Source organism: Egretta garzetta, unplaced genomic scaffold (genome assembly GCF_000687185.1).
Source record: "Egretta garzetta isolate BGI_Z169 unplaced genomic scaffold, ASM68718v1 scaffold51, whole genome shotgun sequence".
Lineage (NCBI taxonomy): Eukaryota > Metazoa > Chordata > Aves > Pelecaniformes > Ardeidae > Egretta > Egretta garzetta.
In genome coordinates, this window is record NW_009258549.1 from 2,177,357 (window position 1) to 2,191,417 (window position 14,061).

Genomic DNA, 14,061 nt, shown 5'->3' on the forward strand with positions numbered 1-14,061 from the left:
TGGGCTCGGCCCCCAAGGCGGGGGGAGTCGTGGCAGTGCAAAGCGCCCCGTGGGCGCCCACGGGCACGCAGGAGAGGGGCTCCCTGTTCCGAGGGTCTTGCGGGCAGGGCCGGTGCTGCTCAGAGCTGCAGGGACATGGCAAAGCCTTCTGGCTGGTAAGATCCTCAGAAACCGGGGTGGCTGCTGAGCACGCAAGACCTTCTTCTCCCTTCTGCTCTGCCCGACGAGCACCTCCAGCTGGATGGAGCCGAGAGCAGATGGGCAAGCAGGGGTCTGTCTGTCTCAGCTCTCTCCCTCCCCTGGCTCCCGGCACAATCTCATGTCTTTTCCACCCTCTTTGGGAAAAAAAAGCCCCAGTTCAACAGCCCCAAACTCTCCTACCAGATTTCATCTCTGCTGCAGAGCGGACCCAGAAGAAAAGGAGCAGGGCAAGAAATTAAGCTCCTTCGTGTCAGCAGTTCTCCTAGGAAGGAAACTAGGATTTTCCCATCCCATTCCCTGCACAGAGTGAGTGCTTCCCTGTAGTCCTCATCCCCTTCCCTGCCCCGCAGCCAACATCAGTGACTCCTTGTGCTGTGCAGTCACCCAGCTCTTGCTGTTGGGCACTGCTGCTGTGAACATTTGAGCTCCTAGGGCCAATGCTCAGCCTTAACAGAAGCAGGGAGTATCTCTATGAGCAGAACGCAGCCAGGGTCTAAAACCCAGCCTTCCAAACCTGCTCGAGCAATTATGTCCAGCCAGTGCTGCCAAAAGGTGAACAGGTGAAGGCAGTAGAGGGCTTCAAAGCTGCCCAGATGCCTCAGCCTAGGTCTTGGCCACAATGCTGCCTGGAGACACGCAGGAGAGATGAGGCCTCACTGGGGAAGGAATGGCATGGGCAGCACCCAGTGGCTATCTTTGTCATGGCAGGGCAGGTATCTGCAACACCATGCAGGGAGCCCCCGAGGTGATGTCTTAGAAGAAGCAGAGCCATGCAACAGCGGAGCTCAGTCCAGGCCGGCCACCCCCTTGCAGGACTTGTTAGCATAAGCACAGTCACAGGGTCACAACTTCCAGGTCTCCAGCTCACTTCCCCAATGCTCAAAGTCCTGCCCCATTCCCTGTCTCGGCTCCAACGGGGTTGTACAAACTGCTTTGAATTGTGTTGGAAGGAGAGCTCAGCCGCTGCAGCCTCCACAGGGAGGCAGATACATGAATTTCGTTTCATGCACACGGTGAGCCTCTCCTCTCTGCATTGCTATACGTGACAGGGGCCAGGGCAGACTGAGAAGGTAAAAGCCAAGACTTGAAAACTGGAGAGGAAGGAATAACCCACCAGGAATTCCTTCGTTTGAGTAATGTTTAGGACGTTTAAGGGAGGCTAGATCTCAGTCTGAAGGGCTTTGTGTCCCTTGCCCTTCCACAGGTCTATGCCCACACCAGGGACTTCATTTCTGCTCTTCTGGGCTTATGTTGACACCGTTTACGTTACCTTTGGATGGGGCTTTGGCAATTCATCCAGCAGCCCATGCGCAATGCAGACATTTGTGGAACTCGCTGCCACAGGATGTCTTCCAGGGTTGCTCTGGATATTATCAGTGGATAATGTGTCACATCCCTAAACTAACTGCCTTATTCAGATCCGAACATGAATTGAATTTGCAGAAATCTCCCTGGCAGCAGGAAGCCCTCAGGGGCTTCGCTGTGGTGGGTTGCTGCTGACATTACCCATGCACCTCCTCAGTGCAGGAAGCAGCCTCGGAAACTCAGAAGTGGTGCTGCATCGGGGAGTGGTAAGCTGGCTCAACTCCACAGTTTCTCTGTGCCCTCCTAGGACTGCAGGATTTTGCAGCGCCAATCATTGCACCCTGAGCCCTCCTCCCTCCTGCAAGCAGTGGCAGCAGCAGCCACCCTCTAACACTTACTGCTCTCGAGTCCCTGCAATGCATCAGGAAGGCAGGTGCTCACAGCTGCCAGATCCATAGTACCGCTGGGACCACTCTCTTCAGCTTAATTTTAGTGACTTGGAGGCAATTTGTCTGGACTGGTGACTCATTCCTCGCTCTTTTATTTTTTTTTTCCCTCCCCCCTTGCCCTCCCCCTTCCTGTTCTTGCTCTGCCTGTGCCTGGCGGCATGAGTGAGTGCTGGTACCGATATGACTGCCTGAGACATGCGCTTAGGCGCGTTAGTGCAGAAATGTTTTGGTGAGAGGGTGTCCCCAGCAACCTGGAGGGGCAGGCCCTACGGAGAGGAGTCTGGGCCCGGGTGTCCCCTCCAAAATCCTGCATCTTATCCTCTGTGTGTCTCGGAGGGAAGACAACTTTTCCTTTGAACACATGGAGGCTGAGAAGAGGAAGGGCAAAAGGTAAGGGGTAATCACCCCACCGCCTTTGGCTGGCGCACGATATTTGCACATCACTGAGGAACACGGGGGGCATGAACCAGGCCTCCTCTCTTCATCCTATAGCAGCTGGGGCTCCCTGGTACCAACCTCAGCATGGTGCTGCCAGGGTTGCTGCTGCCGAAGGAGGGGCAGGGGTGGCTGGTGCCTCCACCCCTGCTGCCCCGTTGTTTGCTGTGTCCCCCTCCCTGAGGTGCAACACATCACGGACATGGCGAGAACGTCTGTTTATTGGGTCTTATTCACAACGTTGTAACCTCGGGGGTTGGTGAGGAAGGGAAGGGGCGGCTGGGGTGGGGCGAGTGTGGGGAAGTTGTGCAAACGGACAAACCAGTGCCACGACAGTCTTTCAAGCCAGCAGAAGTAAAAAGCGCAGTGACCGCCACAAGGTACTGAGCTCCAGCATGCTGGAGCCATCGCTCTCCTGCGTGCTGTGCAGAGCCTGGCATCAGGACGGGGTCGGGATCTGCAGCCAAAAAAGATGACAGACCTCATGAAACCAGCTCGGCTGTTTTCCTGCTCTTCCCTCCCTCTGCCCTGGTGGTGGGTGGGAGAATGAAGGGGCAGGGTCCCAGCTAGAAAGCTCTCCCTCTTCTCTCTCCTCAGGCTCTGGCCAGCTTTGCCCCTCATCCCGAAGCCCCTCTCCTCCCTCTGCTGCCTTGAGTTGAAGGGGAAGGGCAGCTGGGACAATATGATGAGTAAAGGAGTCCTGGGGGAGAAGCCGCTGCCTGCCAACGAACAGCAACACAAAAATCCCCTTGAGGTGAGCAGGGCCTGGTAAGAGGAAGGGCGTTTGGGCAACTTCCATGAATAAGGAACAGCTTTTTCTTCTTTTTTTTTTTCCCTATATGTAAAGGCTGCAGCTTCGCAGCTCTCAGAGCAGGTCATCCCCACGGCAGCTGGGACGCAGTCCTCCCTGTGGCAGAAAGTGACAGACAGTTCTTCTCTCTGAGGGAAGAGGTGGGAAATCCTGGGCCACCCTGCACCAGGAGATGGGGTCAAACCTGCCCATGGGCAAGCAGCAAGGAGGGGGAAGTGGTTCAGGGGTCCATGCGCTCCGTCAAAACACATCCTGTCCTTTCCCCAAGCAGGACCGCTGTCTCCCTCTCTCTCTTTGATGGTGACCCATCCCACCAGGCCCAGCAGGTCATGGGAACCCAGTGGCCCTGACCACCTGGGTTCAGGAGCAGGAAAAGTGCCCCTGGTGCCATTCCTGGGGATCCCTTTCAGACTTACTGGCTTAGAGGAGGCTGCATACACGTTTCTTTGTCCGGGTGGGCTGCGGGCAGAGGACTGCTCGGATGGCCTCGTCGAACACTGTCTTGAGGCCGCGCTGCGTCAAAGCTGAGCATTCGAGGTATTTCACGGAGTCTGTCAGGAGGAAAGCAGGTGCTGTAATGGGGAGGAAGGGAACTGGGGTAGGCAGAGGGGGTACCCAGGGGTCTGCTGCCACGAGCACTCAGAAGAGAAACACGCAAGAGGAGGAATACCACGGATCATGTCAAGCGGAAAGAGATGCAGGTACCTGTACCACCAACACATTTCTGGCTCACGTCACTTCCCAGCCACAACACCCTCCTCCCTCAGTGCCCATTTTACAGTGTCCTGAGGCACATACACACCACCTAAATGAGTCCTGTCTTGAGATGAGGTCTCAAGTCTCCTCAGGCTTCAAGTGTCATTGAGGCTGCCTAGCCTCAAGCACCTCTGGTGGCACCTCAAACTACATGGCACCTCCCTTTTGGGACTCTGTACCCCCAAACTCTCAGAGACCTTGTGCTGGAAAGCAAGGCACCTGGCTCTTGCCTGAATTGAATAAATACAGCTGAGGTGACCAAAGCCATTACACATTGTCAGGACACACATCACTCACTCAGGCAGTCTTGACTTCAGGGCAAAGCTTACCAGCTGTACAAGACCAGGGTTTGCCTATTCTCCACCCCTGTAGCCAGAGCAGAGCCATCGCGTGAGGCTGGCTGTGTTATCCTGGCTGGACACCCTCTCCTCCAAACTCCCGGTTGAAAACTTCTCCCTCAAGCCATGTTTCCCACCCTTCCTGCTGGCTCTGCATGTTGCAGCTGAGAAGAGAGTTACCTGGAACAGGCATTTGTGCATGTCCCAAAATACAGGAGGGAGCTGATGCCCCTGAGATGAAACGGCAGGGTGAGACAGACGTATTGCATGTGTAAGCCCCGGTAGTCAGAGGCAGGGACGGGAAGCTGCAGTTGCAACTCTTCCTGAGAGATGTTAGAAAACTCACTCTTCTGCCTCTGTCCGGATGTGGAGGAGAGGCCTCTACCCACACAGCAGCTGCGGCTTTCACAGAAAAATATTGGCCCAGATAGAACTAGCAGAGTAAAAGGGGAGGGGAATGTGCAAGTGTGTATTTCTCTGTGTGTGTGTGTGTGTGTGTGTATAGGATGGTGGACAGAGAGATGTAGAAAACAGAGGGTTGAGGGGCTGAAGCTTCCTCAAGGAGCAGATCTCCTTCCCGAGCCTCCTGAAGTGCTTTTTGTCCCATGACCCTTGATCTGTCTCCCTGTGTCCCTCGGAGATACCACTGTGAGATACGTCTACGAAAGCCTCATTAGGTTGAGGGGAAGCCCTTATCTTCTGCCTCTCTCCTTTCAGTAGGTCCAAGACATTTCCTCAAGCACATACCGATTTCCTTGGCCAGAGCAAGGCCCTGAGGATATGTAATGGGGGATAGCTTCTTCTCCTTCAGCTTCTCAATGGTGTCCTTATCATCACGAAGATCCAGCTTTGTGCCCACAAGGATGATGGGAGTGCTAGGGCAGTGGTGCCTCACCTCGGGGAACCACTAGCAAGGGAGCAAAATGGCAAAGATGTGAGAGGAAGTCACACATACGGGCATGCACAAGGGAAACAAAGCCGCACCCCTGAAAAAATGTTCAGCCAGACACAGCCTTTCCATCCAGTGTTGGGCACTATTGCCTGGCCCAGGCCAGCCCATGTTGCTGGGTCCTCAGGCAAAAGCCCTGACATGGAGCTCAAATTCTGTTAAGCAAAGGCACAAGCTGCTCTCCATGCTTCGTGGCTCCCTGAAACCCCAGAAACAACCTGAAAGTGGTAGGAAGGAAATACTGTCTTGTTCTTCTCTCCCTCCTTCCCTCACTTCCCATGCAAGGGCTGTGGGTACCCGGTTCTCATACCCTATGGACTGGTCCTGTGTGTCTGTGCTGCGACAGTCTTGGCTGAAAGATGCCACCAGAATATAAGCCTGTGGTCTCACAGCTCAATAGCCCAGCAAGATGAATACGAGCCCTTTAATAGGGTTGGCTGCCGCCTTTGACATGACCCAGAAAAGACATCTGAAGGAGGCTGATATTTTAGTTCCTTCTGACTGACACAAAAAAGATATTACCTCTCTGAATCTAGACACCCCATTAGCAGCCTCCACCCACAGCCACTCTCTTTGCAAGACCACCACCAATCTCACCCTCCTCAACTCCTGATGGACCGGAATACACTGTCTCACCTTAGCACGGACGTTTTCATAAGATGCTGGGCTGACAAGGGAGAAGCAGATCAGGAAGACATCCTGTAGGCAATACAACCACGGTGCAGAGTTAGGATGAGAGTGTGGGACTGCATGGCGGGAGGCAGAGAGAGGGGAGAGAAGAGCTGGGTGGGCAGCACCCTCCCCCTGCAGCAGAGGGTCGTGCTCGGGAAAGCTGTCTCTCACAATCCTCTAACACAGTCCTGACTGCTGCTAATTGCCTCTAGAGGAGAGAAGGGTATTTGCTCCCCTGACTCACGGTAACCATAGCCACCATTATCAGAAAAGCCAAACGTTTAACTATGAGGATGGGGTTTTTGCGGTAGGCACGCTCATCCTCATGGGAAATGGCCTGACAGCGTCCTGCTCATTTCTCACAGAACACCAGAGAGTTTTCAGGCCAGAATAATTTTGCCTGCTGTTGAGACAGAGCTAGACTCAGCCCAAAAAGTGCACACACAGGACACAAATGAGGCGGAGTTTCAGTTATCCTTCTCCTGGGCAGGGCGGAATTTAAGCTTGCATTAAAAACAAAACAAGGCAAAACACAACAAAACCAAACTAGCTCTTTGGGGTTATATTTCTTTCATCCAGCTTCACCTAGCTAAAACAAGGGTGTCAGGCCCAGCCTATCCATTTCCACACTTCTACAACCATCAGAGGCGAAAACCTTGGAGAACAGTTCCCCCACCTATCCTTGGGATGTGTCCCAGGGTGGGTGCAAGCATGCTGCTGAGAAGTACGCCTGCATGCACTGACTGCAGAAGGAGCCTGGGCAAACAGCTTGTACCAGGTGTCCGACTTCTAGGTGGCTGGACCTAGCTGAAACAAATAGTGCCCTCAATTCCTACCCCTTTTGGTTGCAATGGCAACCTTCAGACCAATGCCTGAGGCAGCTGGGTCTTTCTGAGCTTGCCAAGAGACTTGCTTGGAACAATATCTTCCAGGGAAGGTGATCTTTAAACCCTGAAATCACTCAGTCGACGTGGTGAAAAACTGGTGAACGCAGTATCTGAACATTTGTCCTGCTAGAGGCTTGGGCTTAGTTGAGGCATCAACAGATGAAATACATGTGTCCGCATATCAGATCTCTTTTAAAAGGCAGAAGGCAGAATAGTGGGGTTCACAAAAATGTGAGAAGCTCCTGCCTGAGCTCCTGAATTCCCTGATCCACTTTAACTTTGCAAAAGGAGGTTTTTTTACCAGGACTGTGTAAGGCATCTGCCCCACACTGGAGTCAGTGTCACCTGGGCTCACAAGTATCTCTGAAGATCTCAATTTTCTTGCTAAGTTATACTAGTAATGAAGTTTAGTTGAAGGCTCCAAAATACCCTTAGAGATCTTTTACCTTTAGGGTTTCAAGGCACTTGTATAACAACAGATGTAATCTCAGGAAAGGGCAGAGAGAGACAGGGACAGACCTGCCATTGTTTTATGGCAAAAGTTGATTTTTGCAGCAGGGGACGGGGACATATCTTAGGGAGTAACAAGGGAGGAGGGGCATGGAGTGTGACCCACCGTCTGCGGGTAAGAGAGCGGCCTCAGCCTGTCATAATCCTCCTGTCCAGCAGTATCCCATAGCCCCAGATTTACCGGCTTGCTGTCAACCATCACGTTGGCGGAATAGTTATCAAACCTGAAATTCAGAGACATAGGCCATGGCTCAAACAGGAGAAGAGCACCCTTCCAGTAGATCAGGTGGGATCCACTAGGTGCACCCAGGAGCAAGGGGTAGTGATTCCTCTTCTCCTGAGTGATGCTGGTTTCCTATGAACCCCAACCTTCCCGACTTCTCACTCAGCATCAACCCCCTCCCAGCCACCCAGCTGTCCTGGACAAGTGCCTGGCTGAGGCTCCAACTTTGCCTCCTTGTGTGCAGATCCGTAAACCCTTCAGTTTCCCACTTCTTTCCCCAGTACCTACCCACAACCGTGTCTGCTCTAGCCAAGCCCCATCTGTCTTTTGTGCTCTAAACCCCAGCTTTCTTCTTAAAAGTGAAGAAGAAGAACTCCTCTCTCTGCAGGTCCCCCAGAGCTCTGCTCTCCTCAACACCCCTGCTGTTCCTCCCCTCAGCGTAGAAAATTTTACTTCCTGTTCCTTTTGGTTTTTTTTTTCAGGCTAAGGTGAGGGAAACCAGTGATAGGAAGGAACCAACAGAAAGACCTTGTGAATGTGCTCACGGTGTAAGACGCTGTTGTAAGACAAGCCATGTGGTCCAGGAGCACACAACTGCCTCCCTTGTACGTCTCCGGACACAAGCCTCAGGCAGGAGGAGAACCGCTGTGTAATACATAAAATGCATAGCCACTTCATGGCTGCATGCTAGGAAGGGATGGTGCCCTTCCACAAACCAGCTTCTGAGAAAAGATGGGTTCCTGCTGCCACAGCCATTTTTTGCAGTGTCCATTGCAAATTGGGCTGGAGAAAAAAGTGGGGGTCTGAGGTTTTCCTGCACCTGTCCTTCCCAGGGAATCTGGACCCGAGCAGACAGTCTGCCACACTGTGCCTAGCTCCTTTCCCCCGCTTTTTCCTTCTCAGGGAGCGTATAGTCATGCTCCACATCCCAGTGGTGTGGTACGTGTGGTGTGTATCCCTAAACATATCCCCAGTGCACCGTGGGGAGACAAATGCATCTGATTGCTCCGACTAAAGCAACCCTAAGCTTGCTTCTTATTCCAACAGCCTGCAGGTCTGTCCCAGCCTCACGCGTGCATACACTGGATTGCGTCGTGCTCCTACCCTGGCACTGAGCTGAATCCTGCACTCTCACCGTCAGGGTTATCAGTGCCTGCTCTGATGACAGCGGATGCCTTGGACACGGAAGGAAGTAGGGACCCCTGTCCACCCGACCGCCTTCTCTTGGGTCTGGCCCAATTTTTGTAGCCTGGTGCCTGGTGGTTTTGCCTAGCAGGACCCCATCTACTACTTGTAAACTTAGTAGGCAGAGACACTCTCGGGTTGGTTTGTGTCTCTCAGATATCCCATTTATACCAGGGTTTTAGGAGGCCACTTGTGCATCTGGTGAAAGGTGACAGGTCCGAAGTGTAGAGGCATCTTTGCTGGTTTTGCCCTTCCTCTGCTGGTGCAGAGATTGGGACCCTGCCTTCAGAGTGCACCACAAGGGGTTTCTGCCCCCCTTTGCCTCCCGCTCCCCATGCCTCCCACCCCCCCCAGGGCCTGTTCAGGCATTACTCACACAGTGGGGATGTACTCTCCTGGGAAGGCATTGGTGGTGTAGCTGATGAGGAGGCAGGTTTTCCCCACGGCTCTGGAAGAGAAAGACAAAACCAGCAGGAAGTCGTGGTAGCACAGGCAGTCCTGCTAGGGCGAGGTGGGGATGGGGCAATCCTTCCACACCTCTAAGCTGGCCCTGTCAGGAGACCCCTGGAGGCAGAAACACATTCACAGGGCCAGACAGTGTGTAACCATAGGTTAGAGAACTGGCAGGAAGAAAGAAAGACAGGATGTCAGCCAGAAATGTTTGTTGTCTTTGAGCATGAAGGCTTGTTTTTACACGGTCTGGTACAGAGATCACTCAGCCAAAACGCATCCACCCAGAAACGGAGGTGAGAGCCCATTTTCCAGCGTGTGCGTAGCGCTGTACACTCACAGCCGGGGAAAGGGAGATTGATTCGGTGCCGGGGGGCCACGACGAAGCTGCCCAGCCAGCTACGGCCCCTGAACACAAGCGCTCCTGGCTGCTTCATCAGGCGCTGTGGCCAGGGGCTGATGGCACCTGATGTAGCCACCACTCCACCTTCCAGCCTTGCCTGTCTGCGGTAAGCTGCAGCATCGCCAGCAGCGAGAGCGGTACGCAGCCAGCAAGGTGCCTCTCCCTGTGCCTGACGGAGGCATGGGGCTCCTGAGCTAGAAGCTGGTGCTTCCTCTCTCCTCACCCTCCCCCACGCCCTTGCTGCAGCAGGGTGGAGGGCAAATAAGCCAGGGTAGCAGCACAGGCCAGACTGGGTGAGAGCATTGGTGTGCGGGAGGTGGGGAAGAGGGCAGTAAGGCTGTCAAGGGGAAGAGAAGGTGTCACGGGCAAGGTGAAGCCTGTGGTGGGGGAAAGAAGAAGTGGAGAGAAACTGGAAGAAGATAAAGCGGCCAGGGTTGGTGTGGGAAAGAGAATCCTTCTCCTGCTGGGCTGCTGTTTCTCAGGTCAGTGTGGCCTGGAAAAGTCTGGCCATGTTGCAGTTACAGCATGTGTAAGATGGAGGTGGTGAGAGCAACCTGCCTCCTCAGCCTGCGAGCGCAGCCACGGGATGAGGGAGATCTCTTTCCTGGGGGAAAGGCTGGGGTCCCGCTGCTGGGGATGCTCCAACCATCTCAGCTGTACCTGCAAAGTCCCCTGTTGCAGCACTGCAGCCCTGCCTTTTTGTGTGCCCTTGGCAGGCACAGCTGGCATCTTCGCCCTGGTCACGAGGCACCTGCCCGTGGGGCAGCTGAGGAGGAAGCCGAGCTCCTCGGCGTGCTCTGACACTTGCTTCTTCCTTCTGCCACCTCCCTTTCTTAGAACCTCCTCTCTCAGACTCTTCTCTTTCCCCAGCTCCCTTGCTTCCCTCTTGTCATACAGGTATTGAGGGAAGGCTACGGAGGCTTCCTGAATCTCTACAAGTAATGGCTCAGGAGATCTATAGGACTGTGGGTGGGTCAGTCATGGAAGGGGGGACGGTTCTGGTTTAGCGTGTTGAAGAGAGAGGAGCAGAAAGGGTCAGTGAAGGGGTGAGGGTTACAACAAAGCTTTTGAGAGAAGAGGTGAGGTTAATGGCACCTGCAGCTTCCTGGGACTAAACGCAGAGGGTGTTAAGAGGTTGGTGATGTGGGATGGAAGGGGGCTATGGGGCCAGAACAGCTATGGGGCAATGTGAGGGGCTTAGCTGAGTGATGGCAGAAGGTCCTGTGGTCGGTAAGGCTGATCCAAGGTTGATGTGGCTGGTATGGCTGGGAGGGAGGTGAAGGGTGTTGAACCAGGAGCTCAGAGCGATGGGGGGATGACCAGAGTGCTGTGTTGCAAGATGGTGAGAGGTGAGGTGCAGGGTACAGAGAAGCAAAGTGACAGGACAGAAGACATTTAAGAGGAGTTGTGGTCAGAGGAGTTGAGAGCAGGACCTGTTGTGGGATTAGCCACCATATGAGGGGAATGCTGCCCTGAGGGATGGCTACAGACCTGGTGCAACGTGTGAGGGGGAAGCTGGGGGGCTAACAGGGCAACAGATAAATGCCCAGTGGAGTTGTTCATCCAGCTCTAGCTTGCAGCCTTCAAGGGACTTTCCTTAGAGGTATTTGGAGCTCTGTCCTTCCTTGGCCTTTCTCCCCATCCCCTTGCCCCAGCCCCTGAGAATATGTCTAACATGCATTGTTTTGTTTGCAGATGTCTTCTTCCCCGGGCAAGTTCTGAAGGAGGAAGTGACTGTGGGGAGCGGGGCTGCTGCAAATGTCTCTTCATCTGCTACCTGATAGCTGCCCCAGATAACAGCCTGGCCAGCTCCTAGCTGGGAAATGAATTAACCTACTCCGTGCCAAATGTGGACTCTCCTCCCCGCCCCTCTCCTGCATCTACTCATCCCACAGGGAAAGAAAAGGCCCTGTCCCCCTCATCCCTCCTGCCCCCAGCAGTACTCACTGCTTTGCTTATTGATGACTTATTTTGGGCCATTTCCAGGGATCACAGGACGTGGGCAGTGACGCCATCCTGCTCCCAAAGCAGCATATACTCGTGCCTATCTCAGCACAAAGAGCTCCTCCTCCTCACGCCCACGCAAACCCCCAGCTAAACAGTCTCCCCCACACCCCAATACAGAGATAACACGCCGAGAAAAGCTGAACACAGAGATATGGGCAGACATCTCATCAAGACCATAGCACCGTGCTCTCTCCCAGTCAGTCGCAGTGAGCAGATGGCTTTCAAGGAGCCATTCACCTGCAGGAGAGCACCTGCACCTCTTGGGTTTTAAATCTGACTCCTGCCTACAGGTTGAATCTGGCAGCAACATCACCACCTCCTGTGTGTGGGACAGACCTGCTCCACTTTCCATGCCCCTTTTGCAGATGCCCTTCAAAATGCCCTCTTCCGCACCCTCCCCAGAGGAAGGTCCCTTGCCCTGGGGAGGGAAAAGCGAGCGAGAGAGGGAACGCAGTCTTCAGGAGGTCAGAAGCAAAGCGGGGGAAGTTTCACCAAGCAGCCACCTTCTTTCTTGCCCCTTGTCACCGTCCCTCCCTCCCCGCATCCACAGCAAACCAGTGGGGTACCTACCCGTCTCCCACCACGACACACTTGATGGCTTGCATGTCTCTGGACCCGTGGCAGAGGACAGTGCCCTGGGGCAAAGGAAAGTCAGACCAAGGCAAACAGCGGAGAGAGATGGGCAAATTTGGGTATCAGCCCTTGTGCTGCAGTGAGCAGCAGGTTGCAGGGAGGGAGGAAGTGGAAGAGGGAACTTTACTCGACGATCACCCTCCGGTCCCTCCTCCCCTTCCACCGCAGTAGCAGCTCTGCGGCCGAGGCCGTTAGCTGAAGGCGGGGCATGTGTGACTTCATGGTTGGGATGATGACTGCTGTAATTATTTATTTCTCCCCACGTGCCTCACCCACTCCCTTCCCTCCCCATCCCAGTGAATGGCTGGGGGCACCAAAATGCTCTTACAGGGGAGCTGAATGAGGGTTAGAAGCGGGGTGAGAAAGTGGAGGGGTGGATTTCCTCCTCCCTCCTTGATCATCCAAACTTTGGAGGAGGCATAAGCAGGGAAGGGAATCTAAAGTGGGAGTAGTGGTGTGACATGGGGCAATGAAGATTTTTCAGGTCTTCCCAGTGCTTCTGGAGCATCAATGGCGAAACCTCACACGGGACTGTTTTCTGCAAAGGCTGAAGAAGGAAGTTAAGCAGCCTGTAGGCGGCAGCAGCCACCCCATGGCTGCTCCATCCCTCATCTCCTGTGGTGATAAGGTCCTGCTGGACTTCCCCACCTGCCCAGACTACTACTAGTACAAAGAAGTATTGTGTGAACCTTGTGTGTTCACCATGCAAATGCATCGAGGGAGGTAATGAACTGTTTTCTCTCCCCTGCCAGCACTACAAGAGCCAAGACTGGTGGATGAGAGGAGCCCCTGCAAACCAGCTGCTCTCTGCCCACCCTCTCCACTACTTCTGTGCAAAAGCAGCCAGTGGGAGATGCTGCCAGACCTCTTCCATCTTCCCATAGAATCATAGAATGGTTTGGGCTAGAAGGGACCTTTAAAGGTCATCTAGTCCAAGCCCCCTGAAACGAACAGGGACAGCTTCAACCAGGCCAGGTTGCTCAGAGCCCTGTCCAACGTGACCTTGAATGTTTCCAGGGATGGGGCATCTCCCACCTCTCTGGGCAACCCGTTCCAGTGTTTCACCGCCCTCACCATGAAAAATTTCTTCCTTATATCTAGCCTGAACCTACCCTCTTTCAGTTTAAAACCATAACCCCGTGTCCTATGGCTACAGGCCCTGCTAAAAAGTCTGTCCTCATCTTTCCTATAAGCCCCCTTTATGTATTGAAAGGCCGCAATAAGGTCTCCCCAGGTCCTTATCTTCTCCAGACTAAAGAACCCCAACTCTCTCAGCCTGTCTTCATTGTCCTCAGAACTAAGCAGCAAGGAGAAGAAGGAAGCAATCACCCTAAGAAAGAAGAGACAGGGAGCAGAAAGATCCCAGGATGCTCTAGTCCTTCCTTTCCCTTCTCAAAATAAGGGCCTGCTTCCTCTTCCTTGCTTCTCCTCCCATGCAATGCTATGCCTGGAAAAGTGCGTATGTTTGTGTGCACATCTGTGTGCTCCAGCCTGAACCGATGAGTGGATGGGCAGGAGATGCGTTTTATAGAAGAAGGGATGTAGTGACACAGAATTAATTAGAATTTCCTGGCTTTGTCAGGAGGCCAGTTAGACCAAGAACAGTGGGGTTTTCAGCTGGGATGTTCCTGAAGGAAGGAACTCTGAGGGAATGTGTTTCTCCAAAAGTTGGTGACCTTTGCGCTGCTGCAGCCACGGGAGGCTGTTGCAGCTGACCTGCTCGGAGGGAGATCTCTGCACTCAGCCCTGGCTGAAACCCAGAAACCTTTCAGCCATGGAAGGTTTCCAAGTCTTGCGGCTATTTCAGAAGCACAAAGCGACCCGCTGTACTAGGTGTTCCCTCCGTG

General features: G+C 53.8%; 1 protein-coding gene across 1 annotated transcript; it reads right to left on the minus strand.

Moving 5' to 3' along the window:
* Positions 1-2,600: 2,600 nt before the first annotated feature.
* RAC2 (Rac family small GTPase 2) lies at positions 2,601-12,370 on the minus strand. Its single transcript, XM_009647824.2, has 7 exons — positions 12,152-12,370; positions 9,098-9,169; positions 7,420-7,537; positions 5,881-5,943; positions 5,043-5,202; positions 3,618-3,752; positions 2,601-2,847 (listed from the first exon to the last, which is right to left on the minus strand). The coding sequence occupies exons 1-6, from the start codon at positions 12,184-12,186 to the stop codon at positions 3,622-3,624; spliced, it is 579 nt and encodes a 192-aa protein (XP_009646119.1). The 5' UTR covers positions 12,187-12,370; the 3' UTR covers positions 2,601-2,847; positions 3,618-3,621.
* Between the last annotated feature and the right edge of the window lie 1,691 nt (positions 12,371-14,061).